Source organism: Plecotus auritus (assembly GCF_963455305.1).
Source record: "Plecotus auritus genome assembly, chromosome: 3".
In the NCBI taxonomy this organism is placed as follows: Eukaryota; Metazoa; Chordata; class Mammalia; order Chiroptera; family Vespertilionidae; genus Plecotus; species Plecotus auritus.
In genome coordinates this window covers 92,251,481-92,278,162 of record NC_137772.1, presented here as the reverse complement: position 1 = coordinate 92,278,162, position 26,682 = coordinate 92,251,481, and the positions used below count along the sequence as shown (strand labels likewise).

Genomic DNA, 26,682 nt, shown 5'->3' with positions numbered 1-26,682 from the left:
AGGCAGGCAGGCGAGCAGTTGGGAGCCAGCAGTCCTGGATTGTGAGAGGGATGTCCAAGTGCCCGTTTAAACGGGCAGTCGGATGTCCCTCAAGGGTTCCCAGATTGGAGATAGTGCAGGCTGAGCTGAGGGACACCCCTCTCCCCCGTGCACGAATTTCATGCACCAGGCCTCTAGTCAAGACTATAAATAACCATTATAAAATATTAAAGAAAATAAAAATGGCAGAGGAGCCCAGTTTATACATTTATTTATCTAAAGTGGGTGTTCAATAAACATTTATTTATTCATTCAACAAACATTATTATGAGCTTATTTTGAATTGGGCATAAACAAAATCAGATTTCTTGTCTCTTCAAAGCCACAGTTATAGCAGAAATTTAGTCAAGAACTCAGAAGTTACCCAAATCCTTAAACTTCTAATGGTTAATTAATAGAATACTACTGTCTCCCAAATTGATAAAAAGTAGTTTACAACTAAATGATTTATACCATTACTTTAGTGATTCATAAAAACATCTACTTTATAGGCTAGCTGGTTATTATATCTGGTTTCTTGATATAATTAAAATTTGAAAAGTAATGAGTTACATAATGAGATTCACTAAATTTCAAATCAGCTGTATGTTATTATACCCCCTAAAAATCCCATACAAGAAACAAGTTGATTCAGACTTCAAAAATATACTAATCTCACATTAAAATAACAGTTTGGTATGAGTCTATAAATACAAAAGTACCTATTAATATATTCGATTCCCTGGATTTATTTAACTTTGTTTGTAAGTAGTTACTCTATATTTTTCAAATCTTAACCTAAAATTTTTTTAAGGTACCTAATTTCACTTTGGTCCCTTAATTAAATATCTCAAAAAAAAAACAGCATTCAATAATCTTCCCTGCTGAAACAAACAGCCCTTCTACTATTGCTCTTCCTCAGTAGAGACAATTTATAACAAAATTCCGACTTATTGGTATGATTCATTTAGTAGCAAACATGTGAGTATCTACTAAGGTTCAAGCATCGTGTAAGAGTTAGCTTATAATAACAAAAAGCTTAATTTAACAAATAGCAATCTATCTATTTTTAAGCACCAATAATACACACACACACACAAAACTGCAAATGAACAGTTTTGTGTTCATTAAGTAAATAAGAAGTCAGGTGAATAACAATATTAGTACATGGGAGAATAGACTAATGTAGAACTTTAATTCTTTGAGAAAATGCCATATTCAAAATGAAAGTGGAAGTAAACAAGGTCAGGGTATATAAATGCTTATATTTAATACTAAATGACTAAAAAGTAGGTTATCAATTTGAAAGTAGATTACCAAAAAACTGTAAAAAAATTTCTTTTGAGAATACAAGCTTATTAACTACTTTCTCCTTTTTTCATTACTGTTTACTCAGTTTCCTGCTTCTATATGAGGACACATACACTACTTTTTCTATACCAATTCCATACAAAGATATTCAGTCATTTAAAGTTTTAAGTTTATTGATTATATGTAATATTCATATTTTTTGTTTCACTTGATTATAAATTTCTCAGTCAAAACAATAAAAATAGATTATAATTCAAGAGGGATTTATCAACAAACAACAAAAGTTGCTGAGCATGAAAGTGTAGCTCAAATTAAAAAGGTGCAAAATCAGCATAAAATATATTACTGCAACATATTATTTTTAATTTTTTTCACACATTATTTTTAAATTAGCTAAGTAGTTTATAAAGGAAAATAAATTGCTTTTAAATTCCTTAAATACTTACTTCATATCAAAAGGAAGAGTTTCAGTCCAAATGGAACCAAACTAGAAAATAACAACAGTAAAACACAACTGTATCTAGCCTTTTCTGAAAAATGGTAATTTAAAATAAGAAAAACACGTGTATGTCCAGTAGTTGTGATATCTTCAGTCTTGAGAAAATAACATCTACATTCAACCATTCCCATCACACATACTTTCTTCTTCCAATTTTTTGGGGCTTTAAAAAATGAATAGACTTTAAATATAAATATATAGAGAAACCATTCATAGGAGCTTTTACATGAAGACAAATTTGAACCATATTCCAAAATATAATTAATGTCATATTAAGAGGGAAAGGGGAGGAGACGGGGAATGAAATAAAATTCGTTTGAAAAGATACAATTTAATTGTGTGCATAAGATTAACATTGCACAAAACAAACCTTTTTAAATTTATTCTTTAGTGAAAGTGGTAATTTAAAAATAGAACTAGTGCTCTAAAATATTAATTCAATTTTATAGAAAAGAGCAAAGAATGTTAGAAAATTGTTTATCAAAAACTAAAGACATCTGGGATTGGAGCCATTCACAATCATACCAATTAAATTAAATTAAATCTTGAGGAACAATTATGGAAAACAGAAGCCAAGAGTGGCAAAACTACTGTTGGTCTCTCAATCAAATCCTTTATACACCCGAAGATTAAATTGCTCTCTTTCAGTCATTATAGTTTTAAGAAATGTTTTATTAAGATATCACTAGCAATTTCAATTTAAAAATACTCACACATATTTTATTTCTAAAAAAAAAAAAAAAGTCATATCCTAAACACAAAAGCAAACAAGAGAAACAAGCTTAATACTGATTTTCTCTCACTCAATTCTTACTACCAGAAGAAAGAATAAAAGGAAAGAAAAGAAAGAAAACCCGAGAGCTGGTCATCATCCCAGAAGGTATTTCCGCATAAAAAGAGTTAACAACCAGACGACTCAGCTAAACAGTGACAAGCCTCCCAGGTATATCCTCAACAGACACATTTCCAGATTAAAGAACTGCAAACAAACTGGGCTGAAACCTTTCTTTGTCCAAGCCCAGCCTCTTCTTCCTGTGATGTCATATTACAAATCTAGCAAGCCTTTATTTTTCACTTCAGAGAAAGTTCATCACACAATACAGCTGGCAACAGAGAAAAAGACCTCGTTCAGCAAGAGCTAACACGCTTAGGAATTTATTTAGGAGCATTTAAAAGACTCTTCTGTTTACCACCACTTGGGATCCACTATCGGAATAACAAAAAGGAAAACTTCATTTTAAAAAAGCAAGAAGTAAATGAGACCAAATTGGGAATGTTTAAGTCTCTGAAAGTCTGCATTGAAAAGCAAAAAATAAAATTGCTACCTTTAGCTTAAACATTCTGGAGCACGAAGAAACTTGAATTTTGGAATATCATCCAGACTACTGAAATACAAGTGTACCAGACAAGTAGATTTATTTCATCTTAGAACACGGCGTTTCTTTACCATCTATAGTCCAATGGATTGGCTTCACTGACTACATTTTTTTAGAGGTTGCTCATCGGTTAACAAGCCCTGGATTCAAAGATTTTTGGACACTAGAAAATGAGACTACTTTCCTGTTGAGGAACCAAGTGCAAGCTTTACAGCAACAAATTTCATGTTTCTTTTGGAGATTCTGGAGAGAAAGGAAATATTTATAAGACCACCCAAAGATCTGAAGAATTTGCAAATATACTGGGGTTTCTTTAAGAGGTCAAAATCTGAATACCAAAGGAGCCTGCTGCTGACCAAAGGACTTCAACACAGTAAGCTGACCGTGCCTTTAGAATGGTAAGCAATAACAGCTCGCAATGCTCCTATGATGACTCCTTTAAGTACACTTTGTATGGGTGCATGTTTAGTATGGTGTTTGTGCTTGGGTTAATATCCAACTGTGTTGCCATATACATTTTCATTTGTACCCTCAAAGTGCGAAATGAAACTACAACGTACATGATTAACTTGGCAATGTCAGACTTGCTTTTCGTTTTTACTCTACCCTTCAGGATTTTTTACTTTGCAACACGGAATTGGCCATTTGGAGATTTACTTTGTAAAATTTCAGTGATGCTGTTTTATACCAACATGTATGGAAGCATTCTGTTCTTAACCTGCATTAGTGTAGATCGATTTCTGGCAATTGTCTACCCATTTAAGTCAAAGACTCTAAGAACCAAGCGAAATGCAAAAATCGTTTGCACTGCTGTGTGGTTAACTGTGATGGGAGGAAGTGCACCAGCAGTTTTTTTTCCGTCTACCCATTCTCGGGGTAACAATACCTCAGAAGCCTGCTTTGAAAATTTTCCTGATGACACATGGAAAACTTATCTCTCACGGATTGTAATTTTCATTGAAATAGTGGGATTCTTTATTCCTCTAATTTTAAATGTAACTTGTTCTAGTATGGTGCTAAGAACTTTAAATAAACCTGTTACACTAAGTAGAAGTAAAATAAACAAAACTAAAGTTTTAAGAATGATTTTTGTACATTTGGTCATATTTTGTTTCTGTTTTGTACCTTATAATATCAACCTTATTTTATATTCTCTTATGAGAACACAGACATTTGTTAACTGCTCAGCAGTGACAGCAGTAAGGACCATGTACCCAATCACTCTCTGCATTGCTGTTTCAAACTGCTGCTTTGACCCAATAGTTTACTACTTCACGTCAGACACAATTCAGAATTCAATAAAAATGAAAAACTGGTCTGCTAGGAGAAATGACTCAAGATCCTCTGAAGTTCAAGGCACAGAAAACTTTATTCATCATAACCTAGAAACCTTAAAAACTAAGATATTTGACAGTGAATCTACGATATAAGCTGCCTGGAATAAAACCACTGGAACTTCACTGGGACAGAACCTCCAAGTTCCTTCAACTGTGAAAAGTTTTCTTGAACAACTCTTCACCTCAAAAAGAAAATGAGCATGTGGACATTTTAAAGTTTTTAGTATTAAAATAAAAGTTGTATTCAATGTGTTAAGCATTCAAATGTATTCTATTCTTGTATACACTCCAATTTATTTTTCTTAGCCATTTTTTGATTTGTACCTTCCTCTTCATTAAAAAAAAATCCCTTAAAAAGTTGTTCAAAGTCTAAAAGTGATTATGATTTAAATCATGTGGTGAGCATCTGTACTGTCTTTGAAGTTTTTAGTAATTTTATACTAAGTGATTTACAAATATTAAATGTTTTGTTTAAGTGATATTTTATTCAACATATCTAATTTCAGTTTCATCTGAATTGAAACTACTAATTATGTTTCTTATACTATAATAACATAAATGAGAACAGAGAATAATTTAAAATAAGTGTTTTTGGAGTATTTTTTCAAAAAGTAGCTAAAAATGACTTCTGTAGAATAATAGATACTATTTGAGGATCTTGAGCAGTTACACTTGAAGATAACATTACGGATTTTGTATTTGCATGCAATTCATAAAAAGCAGATGCTATCTAATTATGAAGTACAGCATGCTTTAAAATTACTATTTGATCCATTTTCTGGCTTTACTGGCACCCAATTTCAAACTGTTATATGCCACAAAAATTGACGAGAAAACTAATTAAATGTTATTTTGCTAAATAAATGTTTAAAAAATAAAATTCCACTGAAGGTACATTTTCAACGTATATTTATGTCACACTAAATAACTTGTATTTTAAGTATTTTAGGTTAGTGAAGCACCATAAATAGTAAGATAGTAAAATACAGTATTTGGCACTTAGAAAGTAATCAACTTGTGTATTATTTCCCTTCCATCTTTTTATCATTTAAAGCCAAATAAAGAATAGCTAAAAATATTATTTCAAGTTGTTAAAATGTTACTGTATGTCAAAAATAATTCATGAAGGACATAATTCCTTACATAAAAAAAAGTAAAACTAAAGGGCCAAATAACTAACTATAACTACATTTTCATTTCACTAAATATAAAAAAGGTACTGCTTTGAGCTGTAATTTAGATATGATGCACCAACTACACTGAAACTTTTTCTTTTCCCAATATATCTTTATTTTCAAATTCAAGCAGTTCTCCAAAGTTAATTAAAACAAAAAATATTTTTATTTGAAAATAAAAAGGCACATAATTTCAATTCAGCGTTCAACCTATCTGATTTTTACATCTTCCACTTTCAAGAATACAACGTTGGACAAATACTCTTAAGATTTTAACTTGATTTTTTGTTCTTCTCTGGGTTTGTGATCCAATGATTTCAGAGGAATAATAGTCATTTGCTAGAGAAGTAAACTCATTTTCAATGAAATAACGGGGAAGGAGGGGATTTTCTTTAGGGAACCATTTAGATCAGGGTGGGGAATATCGGCACAACAAAGCCCAAGAAATCATTTGGGCTGCCCCTGTCAAGGCCATTAGGGATGAGTTAATTAAATATTTGACCAAATATAGCAGGCTAATTTTTAAGTTGGTCATTTTGTATGGCCCCTGAATGATGTTATAAATATCCAAATGACCCTTGGCAGAAAAGTTCCTCACCCCTGCTTTAGAAGGAAAACAAATTCTTAAACAAACAAAACAACTAGTGAAGAAATTAAGCTTGGTCCTTTATAGCCCAAAAGAAGGATATATGCTGTAAACATGTTTTTTTTAATTGACTCCAAAGTGCTTTATTTGATATCATGCTTTGGAAAACAAACACATTTAGCACCAAATATAGAGGGTGGGGCAAAAGTTGGTTTACAGTTGTGAGTGCACGAAACAAGAGTTTATTCTTGTACTAGAGGCCCAGTACACGAATTCGTGCATGGGTGGGGTCCACTGGTCTGGCCAGTGCTGATCGGGGCCAGCCGGCTGGGGGAAGGGAGGCAGGAGGCGGGAAGAGACTGCAGGAGGTTGGCTGGTCATAGGAGGTTGGCTGTGGGAGTGCACTGACCACAAGGGGGAAGCTCCTGCATTGAGTGTCTGTCCCCTGGTGGTCAGTGCGTCATCATAGCAACCAGTCATTCGGTCCTCATGGTCGCTTAGGCTTTTATATATATAGATTATTAGTAGTAATTATTGGATTACTTTTTATACGAACGACTGTAAACCTATTTTCACCCCACCCCGTATATTTTTTAGTTGAAAAGCAAGTAATAACTTACTGATGTGGAGGAAACAGGTGGTAGTTTGTTAACAGATTTCTCAGAACTTTCCTTAGATTAAAGATCTGTGAGCAAGATAACAAGACCTCAAAGCATAGCTATTACTTTAAAATACAAGCCAATTAGCTGTGACCAGGTGGCTCAGTTAGTTGGAGCATCATCCCATACACCAAAAGATTGCGAGGTCAATTCCTGACAAGGCTTGCGAGTTCTATTCTTGGTCAAGGCACATACAGGAGACAGCCAATAGATGTTTCTTTCCCTCTTTTCCTCCCACTCTAAAAAATCAGTCAAAATGTGTCCTCAGGTGAGGATTAAAAGAAAACCACAAAAAACACAAGCAAAATAGTTATCAGATAGTTGTTATTACTGCACTCAGTGATGAAATTTTTGTTCCCTCTTGTCAACAGAAAGACGAATCAAATGTTTTGTATGATTCTTCACAAAGAAATACGTAACATAACAAGAATTAGTTTTCACATTTAGAACTTCAAATTCTGGGCAAACCTTACCTACAGGGATAGAAGGAGTATTACAGTTATTTTTCTTTGTTCAAGTTGCACTTTAAGGTAAATTATATATTCCTTTCTGTTTCTCCTTTACCCAGAAAACTTACATTAATAAAACTGAGAATTTACTTTTCATTGCCTTAAAGTGACAGTACCAAGCCCTCTCCCCCCCAAAAAAATGGTGCCCACTGTTTTCAACATTTTTATAAAAGATTATTTAACTAATCTTCCTTTCCACATTAACTCCCTTCAAAGGAACAGAAGTAAGATGAGAACATTTCTGAGTTGTAGAAAACAGCTTTCCAGCCCCCCAATGATTGGTTCTAAACATAGAAATTATCTTTTCTGAGAAATATAAGTAACTAGTTTACCAAAAGAATGTACGAAAATATATGCATTGTACATAATATATCCAACAGAAAATTTAAAGAAACTGAAGATACTATTTTATCAAGGAGTTCTGACTTTATATTCTACATTCAAAATACTAAAAGCAAATTTGAGGTATAAATCCCAATTATAGATATTGGTATTTAAAAAAATTAGTCACTCAGTTGAGGAATAGAAAATACAAAATGGAACATTAGCAAACTTCATCTCCCCAACTGAGTAACATTTAATTTATGACTGGTATGTAGCTAACAAGAAACAGAAGCAATAGTTTTTTGGCCCTGTAATTCTGGACCCCCGATGAACCAGATTACCTGGTCTTTTGTCAATATATTAAGTTACTATTGCCTAGCAGAATCTTTACTACATCCCAACATCCAAACTACTTTAGTGCCTACATTCCAATCTAACCTGATGTCACAAAGGAAGAAAGATGTGACCTAGTGTGGTTGTTTTTTCAGTTGTGAATTTTTATATAGAAAATTTTATAAACAGTGCTTATTAGTACATGAAGGTAGTCCCAAGGCAAATTGTTTTTTAAAAAGCTCTTTCAGCTGGCCTGAGAACCAAATTTATCTATTTATAATATGAATTCTAAGAAATAAGTTCCAAGTTAAAAAGGACTAGTGGACAGAACTAAGGACACAGAACATATTTAAATCAACCCAAATATTTAATGACCAACAATATTTAATTAGCAAAATTTTCCAGCGATCAATATATACATAATCCTAAAACCACTAATTCTCAAATTTCTATTTTATCTTTCCTCATCTTTTTTTACCTGATGTCTGCTATGCATTTTTGACAATTTTATGAAAGTACAAAGAATATCATTTAAATAGGGCAATAGATCTGGATAATAAGAGAATACAAAATTAACTCCAGGCAAACTTCTCTACCAAGCCTTTCTCTTTCTCCCCTCTCTCAAAAATATTTACTTCAATTAACTGCTTAACAGGGTACAAAAGTATCTCTTTCATCACTTTGTGCAATGGCATGGCAAAAACAGAATCCAAAAGACAGGACCCCAGAAGTAGAGACAACTAATGAATTTAATAATTAGTTTTCAAACTCAAAACCTGGTTTACTTATATAAATTCACTCGAATAGTTTTTTAAAATAATTAAAGTTTAAGTAAATATTATGAATAAAAAACAAGTATGTATAATATACTTACAGCCAACTTACAGTTAATACCTATAGAGTGAATGTGCTGAGTTCTATTATCTTCCTATCCAAATGGCTTCTGGTAAATCCACCATTTAGAACTGAAAGAGCCTAGAAGTCGCCTGAAACAACTACCTCACCTTACTTAGGTTGAAGAAACTGAAGAACTAAAAGGGTAACTTGCACAGGGTCACATAAGTTAAAGTAAAGCCAGGATAAGAACTTGTTTTTTTTGTGGTTTTAGCTTTATTAGTTTTTGACATGTCCATTTCTTTAAGGTGGCAAGAGAAGTAGTAGCACATGCAAAGGCCCTGTAAGAGAGAACTTGGTAAACTGAAAGGATTAAAACAAAGCAAAAGTAGCTGGAGATGTAAGGCTGAGATCATACATGGCCATGATAAAGCCATGTTAAGATCTGAGGAGTAGTAGAAAGTCCTGAAGGATTTCAAGTAAAAGCAGAGACATGATCAGGTTTAAAATTTTAAAAAGATCCCTCTGATTATAGGGAAGAGATGCATTTGTCTTCAGCAAAAAGAAAAAAGTATCACAATAAGAGCTATATTTACGCAATTTAAATTAAAAGAGCTGTTCTTATCCTTTATTTTGATTACATCCTTTCTTATTAAGATGGCCTTTTTTTTTGAAATGATGGTGATGACAGATGGAAAGGACTTTTAAAAAATATTTTTTATTGATTTTTAGAGAGGAAGGAAGAGGGAGAGAGAGAAACACACATGGACGTGAGAGTGAAAAATCAGTTAGCTGCCTCCTGCGCCACCCCTTCCTGGGATTGAGCCTGCAACCCAGGCATGTTCCCTGACTGGGAATCGAATAGGCAATTTTTTGGTACAAGAGAGATGCCCATCCAAATTGAATGAACTACATCGGCTGGGGATGGGAAGGATATTTTAATGTCATTACTTAGCACAATTAAGCCAGTAGCCCTTGTAGAGAAACTAATTCGTTCATACATTGTTGGTAGGAATACAAAATGATATAATCCCTATGGCTGGGAATTTGGCAATATCTAACACACATACACACACACACACACACACACACACACACACACACACTTACCCCTTTAACCTAGCATTCTCACTTTTTGGTATTTACCCTGAACACACACTTTTAATAATATAAAAATACATATGTACAAGGTGCAGCATTATTTGCAATGGTAAAATATTGGAAACTACCCAGATGTCTTGTTTAAGCATAGAATAAATTGTAGCACATATGCGCATTGTACTGCTGTCCTATATAATAAAGAGCTAGTATGCTAATTAGACCGGACAGCCAAATGACCTTTGGACATCCTTCCAGATGACCTTCTGGACGAAGCCGGGGCTGCGAGGGCCAAGCCCCTTGCACGAATTTCATGCATCGGGCCTCTAGTGCAGCCATAATAAAGAATGAGAAAGCTCTCCAAGAATTGATACCTAGAAAGTATGGTTAAATGAAAAGCAAAGCATAAATGAACACACGTAGTATGCTAACTTTGTGTAAGAAAAAGACAAAACAAGAAAACATACATATATCTACTCATTTTTACTAAAAGAAACATAAAATCAATAACCCAAAAAATAAGGCTGTAGGAGTTGGATATGGTGTAGAAGGGATACTGAAAGAAATAACTCTCAACTGAGTGTAAAACTTTGGGAATCATGCTAATGTTGTACATCAGGAATCAGAAAACATTTTCTTTAAGGATAGTAAATATTTTAGGCCTGTAGGATATACCAACCTATTGCAATTTCTCAATTCTGCATTGTAGTACAATAGCAGCCATGAATAATACATAAACAATTAGTATGGCTGTGTTCCAATAAAACTACTTATAAAAACAGATGGTTGGCCTGTGGTCTGTGTGTGCCACCTCCTGTCTTACATAGTTAAAAAACTAAAGCCAACAATGATAAGAAATAAAAAGAATCCTATCTAATGAAAGAGTAATATGCAGATTGACCATCACTCCAACACACAAGATGGCTGCCCCCATGTGGTCAAAGATCCTGTCCCCATGTGGACACAAGATGGCCACCACAAGATGGCCAGCAGGGGAGGGCATTTGAGAGAGACCAGGCCTGCAAGGGAGGGCAGTTGTGGGCGATCAGGCCAGTAGGGGAGGACAGTTAAGGGTGCCCAGGCCAGCAGAGGGGGGAAGTTGGGGGCGATCAAGCCAGCAGGGGAGGGCAATTAGGGGTGACCAGGCCGGCAGAGGGAAGTTGGGGGTAACTGGGCCTGCAGGGAAGGGCAGTTGGGGGGGACCAGGCCTGCAGGGGAGGGCAGTTAGGGGTGACCAGGCTGGCAGGGGAGGGCAGTTAGGGGCAAATAGGCTGGCAGGGGAGAAGTTAGGCATCAATCAGGCTGGCAGGGGAGTGGTTAGGGGGTGATGAGGCTGGCAGGCAGAAGCAGTTAGGGGCAATTAGGAAGGCAGGCAGGCAAGCAGTTGGGAGCCAGCAGTCCTGGATCATGAGAGGGATGTCCGACTGCCCGTTTAGGCCCAATCCCACCAGGATCGGGCCTAAACGGGCAGTCGGACATCCATCAAGGGGTCCCAGATTGGAGAGGGTGCAGGCTGGGCTGAGGGACACACAACCCCGTGCACAAATTTTGTGCATCGGGCCTCTAGTAAAAAATAAAACCCTATAGATGCATCTTTATTAGTGCCTCGCACATAATAGGTCTTGATAATTATCTGCTGAATGAATAAACCTTAAAGTTCTATTAAAAGACTAGAGGCCCATGGGGTCCCTCGGCCTGGCCTGCGGGACTGGGCCAAAACCTGCTCTCCGACATCCCCTGAGGGGTTCCAGATTGTGAGAGGATGCAGGCCAGGCCAAGGCACTCCACCAGTGCACGATCAGGGCAGGGGAGGGACACGGAAGGTTGGCCAGCTGGGGAGGGACCGCAGGAGGGCTCCAGGGCATGTCCAGCCTGTCTCACTCAGTCCCAATGGGCAGGACCCCAGCAGTAAGCTAACCTACCAGTCGGAGCGTCTGCCCTCTGGTGGTCAGTGCATGTCACATTGAGCAGTGGAGCAGCCTTAGCATATCATTAGCATAATATGCTTTGATTGGTTGAACGGAAGACCAGATGACCGGACACTTAGCATATTAGGCTTTTGTTATATAGGATGGACATGAGTTCTAGTCAGGTCTTTGCTACAAAGTAATATAGCTTTAGTTAAGTCATTTAACCTTTTTATGTTGACCTCTGCATCTTTAACTATGGGTTTTGAACTAAATATTATGTAAGGTCCATGTCATGCCTTATATCCTAGTTTTTCATTCTTGTCAGTTATAATTTTCATCCATTCCTTTCTTTTAGTAACCATTTTTCACCACTGTTGCCATGTTATATTGGGACTACTGCAATCACTCCTTCACTCAGCCCACGTCCTACTTTCTTCTTGCAACCCATGCAAGACAGCCCAACTAGGTTCACCAATTAAATCACCTTGTACTGATTAATGTCCAGTTTTAAAAGCTGTCAGATTATCCATTGCCTGAAGGGAAAAGTCCAGCTTCAAAGTTCAAATTTCACCAAAATCTGACCCCAACCTACCCAATATGTTGTTTTCTCTTGTCTCCCAAACAAGAAACCTCTACTCCAGGATGGTCTGTTACTTGTCCTGTGGTCACAACTCTCACTTTCTTGACTCTAGACATTTAGGTACGTAACATACTACTCACACTACTCAGCCCTCTCCCTATCCCAGTCAACAAAGCTCACTTTGCTCCTCTCCCTTTTCATCCTATAAGGCCCAGTTCAACTCCTGAACAAACCTTTGATAACACTTACTGCCTGTGTTACTTATTTTGTATTTCTTTAATGCTTTTGTTAGTTTTTTGTTTATTTGTTTTATTTGTTTGTTGTTGTTGTTTTTTTTTTGCCTGGGCTATGTTTTATTTTCCTTACTAGATACCTGAAGCTCCTTGAAGAAAGGGATTATGTTTTGTATTTAATTGTGTTCTCTACAGCACCTAACATACCTATAGGATTGAAATAGAGGGCGTAAAGATCGGAAGGAAGGAGCTTAGAGTTAAAAGCAAATTACTAGTATATATTACTTTCCTGCCAGACAAAAGATTAATCTTAAATAACTAATATCTATTTACTTTATATAGTATCTACCCTGGGTCTTTATCAATGTAGACTAATAAATGTCCTATACCTACACACAAAGTTTGCCTTTTGTTTTACCAAACCTATGGTTCTTTTAATTCTTCCAAAGCCCAAGGTAAAAAGGCAAATTTTCTTTTACCAATATTACTCTCATACAAAAATTCAATTCCTGCAGTCATCACCATATTCTTACTTGATTTATTAATTTTAAACTATATCTGTTGAATCCCCACCATTTAGACGAGGTGATACATTGTTAAAAGAAACCACTTTGTTCTTGAAGACCTTTATGGAACTGACTTCTCTTTTGGACCAATTATTTCCTAGGACTGGTGAATCCTAGGATTTTTCCCTTTTATTTTTTTTTCTTTGTACTCCTTTGACAGTTTCACTCTCTTTTTTAGATTCTGTGATATCTCCTCTCGGGTTTCCTTTTTGTTTTGCTAAAGCATATTCTCTAGTAAATCTATTTCATAAAGGGTAGTCAAGAGATAAACTTTCTCATTCCTTGCATGCCTGAAAATTGTTTCATTTTACCTTCATGTTTGACAGTGTGGGTCAGATAAATAATTCTAGATAAAAACTGATGCTAATCTGGATCTTATTTCCCTGCAAATAACTTTCTTGTTCTCTCTAAAAGATATTAATTTTCTCATTACCTTTGAAATTTTTTTTAAAAAAATATCTTATTGATTTTTTACAGAGAGGAAGGGAGAAGGATAGAGAGTTAGAAACATTGACGAGAGAGAAACATCAATCAGCTGCCTCCTGCACACCCCCTACTGGGGATGTGCCCGCAACCAAGGTACATGCCCTTAACCGGAATCGAACCTGGGACCTTTCAGTCCGCAGGCAATGCTCTATCCACTGAGTGAAACCAGTTAGGGCACCTCTGAAATTTTGAATTCTCACCAAGATGTATCCATTCATTCATCCTGCTTGGTATTATGTTCCTTTCCATCTGGTCTTCTGGCTTTCAATAGCTTTGAAAAATTTTCTCCTGATATGTTTTTTAATCATTATTTTCTCTCCTCCATTTTTTTCTTGTCTTTCTTTTGAGGATGAATAAATAGATATTGAAATGAGGTGTCCCAAAATACCAAAACAAGGGCAATAAACTTAGCAGTGCAATAGTCTGTGGCATTTCCTTCTTAAGCAGAATTACCTTTCTTTTTTTCTATTTTTTTTCTCTTTTTTCAAGTCTGTGATAGAAATCTGGATTTACCTTAATTTCTATTCTGCTTCTTTTGCAGGCAGAGGAGAAAGCCTTAGCCCTGTGTGCACATACGCAAAAGTTCAATTGGGACCAGGCATATGTTTGTATAGTTTGAGCACTACACAAGTGCTCAAACTATACAAGGCTTCAGCCTAAACTCTGTATACCAAGCCTAGGCCACATGTGTCCAGAGGGGCGTCTTTTTCAAATTCATTAGTATGGAAGGAGACATATTTTCCTAATTCGTATAGGCTGGCACAGTGTTAAGTGGGGGACTGGCCCAGGTGTTGCATGTACCAATAGTTCCCAAATCTACAATTGTCAAATGTAGGTGCCAGATTAGCATATCAGCATCACCTGGACAGATGCTGGAAATGCACATTATAGGCTCTCCCCCAGAAAGTTCAGGGTTGGCCCCAGAAATTTTAACTGGGTTTTAACAAGGCCTTCGGGTGCTTTTGATAAATGCTAAAGTTTGAGGGTCACTGGCACTTTAGAAAACTCTCCTGATTACAGCCCCAATCTCTGTACCTGCTACTTTGGCCTTGGAGACTGTCTCCCACTTCCACTAGAGCCCTTTCCTGGGTGTGTTCAGAGCTGTAGTTTTTTCTACTTTGCTGTATCCATCAATAGACTCCTCATTTCCTTTTGATTCTCAAAACTGAATCAATCCCTCAAATTCCCTCCATAGTTTTACCACTTCAGAGACTCAGTACTGCTGGATTTCAACCCATGTATTGTTGTTGTTTTTTCTTTTCTGTAACTTTTCTAGGGTTTGGGGAAGAAAAAGAGGTAAAGATATGTGGTAACTTTACTATTCTGAGCCAGAAATATTCTATATATCAAAGCAACTGCACATCTAAGTTACATAAAAAAATATATAATACATAAACCTTTTACTGATCTTAAAAAATAGCATGCCTTTTCATCAAAACAAAGCAAATCCCAGACAGAAAAAAACAACAACAAAGGAAATCCTTATATTATGAACATAACCTTAAAGTTAGTTTTCTTTAAAAAAAAATGGTGGTCAGTGCACGTCTAACTCTGGGTCGGTCAAACTCCCGCCCATGGGGTCAATTTGCATATTAGCCTTTTATTATATAGGATATTACTTAAAACATTGCACTAAAAAATTATACCTTTTGGACTACGTGCCCCATATGTAATTCTTGCTGATGACCAAAATAACTGGTTTCAAAATGGCTAGGCAAAAATTGCTCTACTTTGTGTGGTGGTCCCATAAGACTTCGTTAGACTGAAACACATGTAATTCAATAATCTTAGCTACTCAAGGGAAAAAAAATGGTTATGTATTAAAAAATAGAAAAGGACATGCATAGTTTGTCTAGAAGAGATTATAGAGTTGTTCCTAGACAAATAATTACAAAAGTCAGAGATATCATTTTTTCACTATCATGGCTATTTTTACCCATCTCCATCCATCCAGGCCATTTATTCTTCACTTGCAACAGAACTATAGAAAAGTCTACTTTTAGAAGACCTTGTTTAAATATATGAGTTAGACCCTGGTCTAAAAGTACATAGTGTTAATAAAAGTGTCCAATATGCCTATTACAGGGCTAATGCAAAAGTTTGTATTTTTCAAGAACAGTTTATATTTTAAAGAGTTTGGTTTTGGATTATGAACCCCAATTTTCATTTTTGTTTATGACTAAATAATTAGTAACAGGTAAGTCATTTTATTTCTCCCCATTCTCATTTTAATGTTTAAAAGAAAAAACGGAAATGACAAAACAAATAATATAAACCAGCATTACTTAAAAATAAACAAAAAACTTTTAGAGACAGTTAAATTATCTTAGACATGGAAAGATTAAGTATAATGACCAGATATTAAACTCCAAAAAATGAACTTAAAAGACAGCAAGACAGATTTATGTTAGTCTCTGAGGAATTCTTAAAAAGTATAATCAAAATCTTAAAGAAAAATTGTTATATTTACTGAAAGTAAGAAACACTGAAACTTACCAAAAATAGGAAAGGTTTCTTTAAAAGAGAAACAAATCCAGCTGTTTCCTATTCTACATTTCCTTATCATATTCTAAATCTAGCACTTACAGGAAGATACCAAAAATGCTTTTGATATTTGGTCACTTCTGGCAATAGTAGAAAATATTAAGAACCAATAAGTAAATTGATAAAAACACATAACATTCATGTGTATTTTAAAACTAAGTTGTGACAGTTCAGAGATTTAAAAAGAAGCCATAAATATTTGTAAAAAATAAATGTAAAAAAAAAGTTGGTTCTATGTTATAAAGAAAATGAATTTAGATGATTTAAAAATAATTGCACTAGAGTGCTTCTAAAATTTTTACTAACCTCACTAAATAACAGCTTCTTATTTTGCTGCAGAAAATTTTAAAACTACATTAATCATAATAGATATCTCATAAGATACTTCTACTGTTGTAAATGCAGTTTCAAGAACCCTTCCTCGGCCTAACCGGTTTGGCTCAGTGGATAGAGCATTGGCCTGCGGACTGAAAGGTCCCAGGTTCGATTCTGGTCAAGGGCATGTACCTTGGTTGCGGGCACATCCCCAGTAGGAGGTGTGCAGGAGGCAGCTGATCAATGTTTCTCTCTCATCAATGTTTCTAGCTCTCTATCCCTCTCTCTTCCTCTCTGTAAAAAATCAATAAAATATCCTTAAAAAAAAAAGAACCTTTACTCATTATCACAGTTATGATATGACCGTAAGTTTAGAGACTGGAAATTCTAGGGCTATATTCAAGTAATTATCTAACATGATGATCTTGTAGAACACCTTCGGAACCAGAGTATAAGTGCTTCCATTCCCACTGGTTAAGTACAAAGAATATATCCGAGCTATTCTTCCATAATTGCTATCTTCCTTCTTTTTTGTACTTGAATAATGAATAAACACTGACCTGGGGTAATTACTGAGATGATTCATAACTAAAGCAATATAACAAATTCCAACTACAGTGAAACAGCAAACACTGCCCACATTTAACAATATTGGAGTTCAGTGACACCTTTTATTTCATGAAACTTTTCCATTTTGAGGGAGAAATGTGAGAGGGGCATCTCAGGAAAAGAAAAAAGTTCTACATACTTTAGTAAGCTGGGGTAAACAGATCCAATACCATTTAAGTGTATTCTCACTTCTCTTTTCTTAAAAAATCTCTGTACAGTAGAGGAAAAGGGATGAAGTGAAGGGAACTAACAATTGAGATGTTTCTAAACTGTACCATTCTCATAAATGTTTGTTCATTCCTTACAACTCTGGAAAGTACTATTATTCTCATTTTACAGACAAAACCTGAGATACAGAGACATAACTTGTTCAGAATTATACCTTTGAACCTCAGCTTTCCTTATCTTTAAAACAGAGTTAGCAATGTTTACTTCTGTGAAGATTAAATGAGACCTGGTGACTCCAAAGCCCAGGCTCCTTCTGCTACAGCATAGTGACATAAAGAGAAAGATACAAACACAGAGAAAATATGAATAAAGAAACTAATCATAACAGTGCATATACCCAACAGTAAACTAATAAACACCCCAAGAGGCAGCACAAAGGTTAAGGGCAGTCTCTAGATAGCCTGAGTTAAAATTCTGGCTTTGCCATCAACTTGGCTTTGTGAACAAGGGAAACTTCCTCGATTTCTTGGTGCCTCAGTTTCGTCTGTGAAATGGTGACAATGATAGCATAGATTTCACAGGGTTGTGTAAAGTGAGTGAGTTAAACATATTTCAGTACTTTTAACAGTGCCTATAACAGCACGCCTGCAAAAATATTAATTATTATGAATTCTACATTGAAATGTCATATGCATAATCAAGAGTCATTCTTATGCTAGTCTGTATGATGACCAGGAAGGATCCCAAGCAGGACACCAGTGATAGCTTTTACAAGCATTGCTTCCTAAAGCAAGTTTCTATGAGCTACCTAAGGGACACTTCTGAGTTGGATGTTTTCCCCATTCCTGAATGTCTTTAGTCCCTGTGCCAATTCATGGACAAGGAAAATGTATAGTATGGACAAAGGGGAAGGCGGTTGGGAGACATGAATGGACAAGTCATAAATACTTCTCCACAGTGAACTCTAGCAATTTCTCATGTGTCAGAGTGTTCTAAAGATTAAAGAAGGAGATAAATGCTTAAACAAAAGAATATACTGAGGAATCACATGGGGTTCAGGACAAGAAGGCAGGAAGCGAAGGTTTAGACCTGGGAAAGATTTTATGTTTAAAACCATAAATAGATCTGGATGAAGAACTCAACCTCACGTGACTAGTTAATGCAAGACAAGTCATTAATTCATAATGACTATCTCAGTTTCTTTGAATTTTCTGTTATTTTTAATATATGAGGAACCACATAAAAATCACTACTGCTTCATTGATCCTTAATAATTTTGAAGTTAGTTATCTTATTAAATTGAGCTTATATTCTTAGTCCTTTAAAAAGCAATCATCTCTTCACATTTCAGTGAATATTTCTGTGAACTAAGTTCTTATCCTTATGTTAATTGTTTGTACTTTTCTGCATATCTATATTTTTAATTCTAAATTAATAGAACACAAGGTCACTATCAAAACTTTTATTTCTAAGATATTGCCTTCCTTTATTTTCACTTCTCAGGCTTTATGTATTTTTTTCTTATAGAAGAATTTAGACATAGCTGGAATCTTTCATTAAAAACTGAGAGAAAGCTCAGTTCTAACATTTCAATCTATGGAAAGAGACCTCGTTTTCCATTTCATCTCATTCTAATGTCTCCCTTCAATCTCCTTGAAAGATGATCCAAATACCCAATTTCACCAACCCTAAATACCATATATTCTAAAAATACTTACATTAAAATCTCACTTCTGAAAGTTGTATGAATGAAATATATATGCACATTAGTACTTCCATTTAAAATACAGTTTGCTCTTTTTTTAGAAAGTCTTCTTTTAACCTTTTTTTCTTGAGAAATACATTATACCAACAGTGTTAGTGCACTGCAAAAAGGAGCTGGTTAGCAAATGGTACTTGTTCCCCTTCCTATCACTGATGAGCTCTCAGGCAAAATACTTACCTTGCTACTCAAGGTAAAAAATACATATAAATTTTTTCACTTAGAATAAAATCAACTTACCATTTATATTGTTGTCTTTTATACTGTCCCACATGCTATACTAGATGTTATAGTGGTAATAAAAACAGTGTGAATGACTTAACAGAAATAAGGTGATATAATGACAGGAGTACTTTATAGGTATTCTGTATTTCTCTCTCCTCATACGCATACCTATATCTTCTACTTTGCAGAGTTAAGTGTAAAGGGCCAATGGAGTATTTCATATTAAAGCCCCATAATGTAAGAGCTTTACAATCACCCAGAAACAGGCTACTCTAAAGAGTGGTCCACAGGCTAGCACCATGAGAATCATCTGCGAGCTTGTTAGAAATGCTAAATCTCAAGTCACAACCTAGAACTACGTGATAAAAATCTATATATTTTTAATATACATATTTTCTATTAATTTCAGAAGAAGGGATAGATTTTAAAAATAATTAAATCTAAGAGACATGATAAAGTTTTCTGTTGCTGTTGTTTTGTTTTTTAATTACAAAACTCTGTACCTAAGTATAGAGAAAAAGGTGGGGAAAAATGCTCAGTATTCAATCCTGCATGACTTGAAAAGTAATGTAAAAATATACATATTGGGAAGCAAAGTTGTATTTAGAACAAAATAAAATAATTTCAGTTTTGAATGGTGAAATCAAGTCTCTTAAATCACTTGAGAAGGTACTAGGGTAGCTGTGAGAGTTAAGGGCAAGAAATTAGAAACACATTGGTCAGAGGCAAGGTTAAAAGTTGTACCTATATTTTAAAAAAGAATCAGATTTTAAAAAATTAAAATGTTTCCTCTTGCTAGCAAAAAGCAAATACATGGTTGTTTTATATAACTCATCAGGAGCTTTTAAAAACCCAACATAAAACATTTTTCATTATAGAAGCATAGTTGTATAAACATAATATATAGCATCATATTACTTCATTGTACTTACCCAGATTTTGAAAAAGTGTTAAATATGGCTTAATCATTATCTTATAATTCACCCACCTTCCTGAAACACAGCTCTTAGCAATATGTAACATTCTTTAAAAACAATGTCTAATGGTAAATACTAAAACCTTTGTGCAAAGTGCACCAGAGGTTAATTATCCACCACACAAATATACAACAGATATCCTTTGGGACTTTTTCAAAGCCACAGGCTTTTCTCCCTTTTGTGTTCACTTCCTGTCAAGTTTGACATTTCAAAAGAACACCAAAGAAGCTTAAAATATTTTTTATGAGTTTGTAAAAAAAAATAATAAAAAAAAGCTATTCATTACAACTGTAGTGATGTATAAAACAGGTCTTCATTTAAAATTTGGAAAAATAATAAAAAAGAAATATTTTTAATCCTTTTTTATACAAAAGTGCTTTGGCCAAGTATTTGTGTAACTGAATGAAGAAACTTGCTAATGTTTGGTGACTAGAGAAAAATAGTATGACAGAATCCAATTTAATGAGTCAGATACATTTGACGACATTTAAAGGAGTGTCAAGTTTCTTATGACTTATTAAAACTTAATACAAGAAAATAATTACTAACTAGTACTTCTAGCTATGCTTTGCATATAGTAAGTAGCCCTCTGAAACAGTATTATTCAGAAGATAGAATGCATTTAATATAGGAAAACAGAAATGATACCCTAAATATTCTTTAAGTACACATATTTATAAATACTTTATGAATCATTAAATACTACATGTAACTCTTTCAGCCATGATGAAGGGGCAGAGACTAATTTGTCTTAAACAACTACAAAATCAGACAATATACATGAAACAACAGTTTTCAAACACTGAACAATAGGCAGCATAGGACAGTAATCCCTGAGAGAGAAAAAACAAATGGCAAACCCCCACTGTCTGGAGAGAGTTCCCAGGCTACAATGCAAGCAGGACAAACTGAAATAGAGCTTAATGGTCTCCCTGGTTGAGGAAACAGAGTTGAGAATTCAAGGAAGCCAAGACAACTAAAATTAGCTGGATAGACTACCAGACAGGTAAGATTTAAATAGAGAGAGGTGAAACAAGAGAGCTGCAGGGTTTTGCAGAGGGTTATTCCTAAGTCTTCAGCTGAATAAAGACCAGTGCATTCATGTGAGGAAACTACCCAAAGCCAGGGAGAGCCATTGGAAGAAGCAGAACCATTGCAGGAGCTGACACAGGGCCAGGAAGGGTTCTGATTTCCACTAGCCAGAGTGGAAAACCTTGTAATGTATGGGACATCAGGAAGAGTACTCAGAAGAACACTGCCTCAATAGTGGGGAAAAATTAGTCATAGATTAAAGAGTGCTCTGGCTTTATCTAAAAACACCACCAACAAAAGCCTTAAAAAAATCACACTGTTTCTAAGTCACTAAATTGTGTGCCAAAACACAGCTCAAGAATAGTGAAAGGAATATGAAAATATCTAGGAACGAATAAGGTAAAATTCACAATGTCTGGCAGGCAAAAGAGCATAAAAAATAACACCCTAAAAAAGGAGAAATATCAGTCGGTAGAAACAAACCTAAAAAGACATAGATGTTAAAATTAGTAGATAGGGATTTTAAAACAGTTATTATTGGCTATGTTCTATATGTTCAAGAAGGTAAAGGGAAGCACAAACATGTTAGAGACATGGAAGAAATACAAGACTCAAACTTCTGGAGATAAAAACATAGTGTCTAAGATTAAAAATACAGTAAGTGGGATAAGAAGATTACACATTTTAGAAGAAAAAATTAATATCCGGCTGGCATGGCTCAGTGGTTGAGTGTTAACTTATGAATTAGGAGGTTACAGTTCTATTCCCAGTCAGGGCACATACCCAGGTTGTGGGCTCGATCCCCACTGCGGGGTGTATAGAAGGCAGCCGATGGATAATTCTCTCTCATCATTGATATTTCTATGTCTCTCTCCCTCTCCCTTCCTCTCTGAAATCAATAAAAATATGTTAAAATTTTTTCAAAAAGAAAAAATTAGTGAACTTGAAGACTTAGATATATAAACTATCCAAAATGAAACAAAGGAAATTAACATCTGGAGAGAAAAAAAAGAACACAGTATAAGTGAGCTACGGGACAACTTCAAGTGACCTAATTCATGTATGATTAGAATCCTGAAGGAAGGTGTGGATGGAGTCAACAAAAATATTTTAAGAAAATAATAGCCAAAATTTCCAAATCTAATGTAATCTAAAAGCCCACATAATGAAGCAGAACTCCAAGCAAAAGAAACCTGAAGAAAACTAAACCAAGATATATCATAATCAAACCACCTTAAACCAGTGATAAAGAGAAAATCATAAAAGCAGGCAGAAAGAAAAGTCCCATTACCTACAGAGAAATTAATAAAAGGCAGATTTCATCAGAAACAATGCAAGCAGAAAAGAGTAGAGCAACATTTTTTAAGTAAAGAAAGAAAAAAACTGTCAACCTGAAAGTCTATATTCAGCAAAATATCTTTCAAAAAACAGAAGTGATATAAAGATGATATTTGGACACTAAGCAGTTGAAAACATTTATCACAGAAAACAATACATACCAGATGGAAATTGGATCTACACAAGGGATGGAGAGCACTTGAATGGTAAATAAGTGGGTAACTAAAAATACTTCTTTTATTCTCTTTTGAAAGGTAATTGATGTTTTAAAGCAAAAGGAACATATTGTAGGGCTTATAACTTAGGTTGAGGTAAAACATATGACACAAAGGTTGTGACAGCACAAAGGTTGGGAAAAGGGAAATGGAAATATACTCTTCCAAGGTTCTTATAATATATGTCAAGTGGGGTAGTACTATAAACTAATGGAAGGTAAAGATGTATATTATAAATCATAAAACAGCCAACTACAAAATAAAACAAAATGAATAAGTATATAGTAAGCCTACAGAGAAGATAAAATGTAATAAAAAATATTCAATCAAAAAGAAGGCAGAAAGAAAGGAGGAACAAAGAAGAGATGGAACAAATGGAAAACAAGTAGTAAGATAGAAAATTTAAACCTAACCAAAGCAGTAACAACATTAAATGTAAATGTTGTAAGCATCCCTTAATTAAAAAACAGGGATTGTCAGACTGGATTAACAAAGCAAGACCCAACTACATGCTGTCTATAAGAAACCTACTTTAAGTATAAAGACAAAAATAGGTTAAAAGAAAATGAATGGGAAAGCTATGCTATGCTAATATTGATGAAAAGAACCTGTAGTGGTTTTACTAATATCAAAGTAATTTTTAGAGCAAAGAATATAATTAGGAATAAAGAAATTCATTTTGTAATGATTAAGGATTAAATTCATCAAGAAGACATTACAATTCTAATTGTTTATGCACCCAAATTCCATATGTAAGACACTGGATTAGGTATTGTGAGATTTTTTTTTTAAAGTAAGACAGAATCCCAGCTGGTGTGGCCCAGTGGTTGAGCATGGACCCATGAATCAAGAGGTCACAGGTTTGATTCCAGGTCAGGGCAAATGCTGGGATTGCAGCTCAATCCCCAGAAGGGGGCGTGCAGGAGGCAGCCAATAAAAGTTTCTCTCATCAATGTTTCTATCTCTATCCCTCTCCCTACCTCTCTCTCTAAAGTCAATAAAAAACATATTTAAAAAAGTAAGACAGAAGTTTTGCTTTTCAAGATCTCACTAACCATCTGCCCCTCTTATTTTCTGTTTTTTCTTTTTTTCAAACTCCTTTGGAGGTACTTCCTAATCTCTTTAATTTCCTGGTTACTTCAGTCACACATATCACATGTACTGGGTGTTTTCATTGTTCACTCACCCTCCTGGTTCCTTGACCTCCTCTTTTCCAATGGCCTTCATCTTCATTCCAATTCAGTCATGCACTCCCTAGATTATTTCTTGGGATACAGTAAATTACCCAGAAATGTTCTATCTCTGGAATATTAAGTTGAAACATCTGACTCTCTGAACAACCTCTTCCTTTCATGCTCATTGTCACTGCCATTTCATAAAAAGCTCATGTTTCTCAAAATCTCTCCCTTCTACAAACCGGACCGTGATTCTTTGCGTTTTCTCTTTCCAGCTGGCGCCAAGGTATGGGTATCTCTCGGGACAACTGGCACAGGCGCCGCAAGACCCAGGGCAAGAGAAAGCCCTACCACAAAAAGCAAAAATATGAGCTGGGACGCCCTGCTGCCAACACTAAGATTGGACCCCGCAGCATACACACAGTCCGAGTGCGCGGAGGCAACAAGAAGTACCGAGCCTTGAGGCTGGACATGGGCAACTTCTCCTGGGGCTCACAGTGTTGTACGCACAAAACAAGGATTATTGATGCTGTCTACAATGCATCCAACAATGAACTGGTCCGCACCAAGACCCTAGTAAAGAACTGCATCGTGCTCGTTGACAGCACTCCATACTGACAGTGTGGTACGAGTCCAACTATGCACTGCCCCGGGCCGCCAAAAGGGGGCCAAGCTGATTCCTGAAGAGGAAGAGATTTTGAAAAAAAACGATCAAAGAAAATTCAGAAGAAATATGATGGAAGGAAAAAAAGAATGCCAAAATCAGCAGTCTTCTCAAGAAGCAGTTCCAGCAGGGTGAGCTTCTTGCATGCATCGCTTCAAGACCAGGCCAGTGTGGCTGAGCAGATGGCTATGTGTTCGAGGGCAAGGAGCTAGAGTTCTATTTGAGGAAAATCAAGGCCGGGAAAGGCAAATAAATCCTCTTCCCTCCTATCTTAGCTCATGTAATAAAGATGTTTATTCTAAAAAATAAAAATAAAAATCTCTCTCTTCTTCAGCAATCTCCTATTTCCTATATTGTAGCTGAAACTCCAAACCTTAATATTTTAGTTATTCTCTTGAGGAGACAGAGAGAAGCTAGATAGGGACTGGGACCATGGGCGGAGGGGAAGGAATAAATCCGGGGAATCCATGTAGGTGGAGTTACTAAGTCACCCCAACTGAATGGGGAAGGGTGAGTGTGGAAGACATGAGCTTTAAAATGTATGAATGTTGCTAAGATAGGCAGCTTACAGATAACCAATAACAAGACAGTGAGGCGTATAAGTAATCCCAAGAATGTTAAGGGAGAATTCTTTGAAAAGACCAATTAGGAGCTAGCAAGGCCTATCTAGCCCCTAAATTAAAAGGCATGGACTTCCTCTCACCCTCTCCCTCCCCTAGCACACAACAGCTGTTCCTGTGGCGGGGAAGCACATCTCCTGCTCCCATGTGGCTTATGGCTATGTGGGGCTCTACACATGGACTAATACTAACACCCAACTATAACATGGAAAGGGAGCTCTGGACACTGGCCTGCTCCTGGAACTCCAATTGCACCTTTTCCAGGATGGTTTCTCTCAATAAACTTTGGTTCCATTAACTAGTTTTGTCTGCAACTTCATTCTTCGATTTGGTGAGACAACAAACTGGGACTCAACAACCCACATTTCGGTTTCACTCTGATCAACTTCCTCATCTTACTTGTCCCATTAATCATTCTATTGCATCTGCTTAGCCAAACCACAATATTCTGGTTTAATCTAGTTGTTCACTTTTTCTAATTCCTACACCAGGCTGCTAGGTGATGCCAAAAAAATAGTACCACCACACAGAGTTGCGGTGGCACTACAAAGTTAGAATTTCTACCCTCAAAACTGCCTTCAGTGCAATCCTCTTATCTTTCATCAGTTAGCTCTATTGTTCTCCTTAGCAACAATTTCAAATTGTGTCCACACTCCTCAAATTTCTGATTATACCACTTTACACTCCTCACCCTGATAGGGGTAGAAATAGAATATTGGGGAACAGCTATAATAATAAGAAATATTAATCATGCTCTGTTAACCATGATTGTTTTGCTCTGATTAAAGAAGGCTGGGAGTTGCATGTGGGACCTGGGAGGTCACCTGGAAATTTGGCCCATCCTCCATATCCAGGAGCTGCCTATTATCATGGAAAGGTTAACAACCTTGTTGCAGAAAACAGAGGCACCAGCCCTTTGCAAACCCCCAGCCCTTTGCAAACCCTGAGCTATTTGCATACCTGTAGGCCTTTCCAAACCCCCAGCCTGCATTACCTGTAAACTGCCCATTTTGTATATACGTTCTTATCCCTTTTGCTTACTTCCCCATGTAATCTTCATCCTTCTACCCTATATAAGCAGCTGGCTTATGTTGGGGGCAAAGCAGATTTTTGTGGATGACCCGCTGCTCTCCCATACTGCCTGCATTATGGGAATAAACGCTTGTATATGATTCAACCCTGTCTCTGCTAAATTGGCTCAAGA

At 35.7% G+C, this 26,682-nt stretch overlaps 2 protein-coding genes and 1 pseudogene across 8 annotated transcripts in view; 2 read left to right on the top strand and 1 right to left on the bottom strand.

Moving 5' to 3' along the window:
- RB1 (RB transcriptional corepressor 1) overlaps positions 1-26,682 on the bottom strand; it is a 228,465-nt gene that overhangs the window by 56,994 nt on the left and 144,789 nt on the right. The window lies entirely within an intron of this gene.
- On the top strand, positions 2,907-5,612 carry LPAR6 (lysophosphatidic acid receptor 6). Its single transcript, XM_080660682.1, has 2 exons — positions 2,907-3,602; positions 3,818-5,612. Exons 1-2 carry the CDS (start codon positions 3,430-3,432, stop codon positions 4,632-4,634), a joined length of 990 nt encoding a protein of 329 aa, XP_080516808.1. The 5' UTR covers positions 2,907-3,429; the 3' UTR covers positions 4,635-5,612.
- On the top strand, positions 24,483-25,111 carry LOC308244558 (small ribosomal subunit protein eS8-like; annotated as a pseudogene). The gene has a single exon. The product of its transcript is annotated as a small ribosomal subunit protein eS8-like (transcript).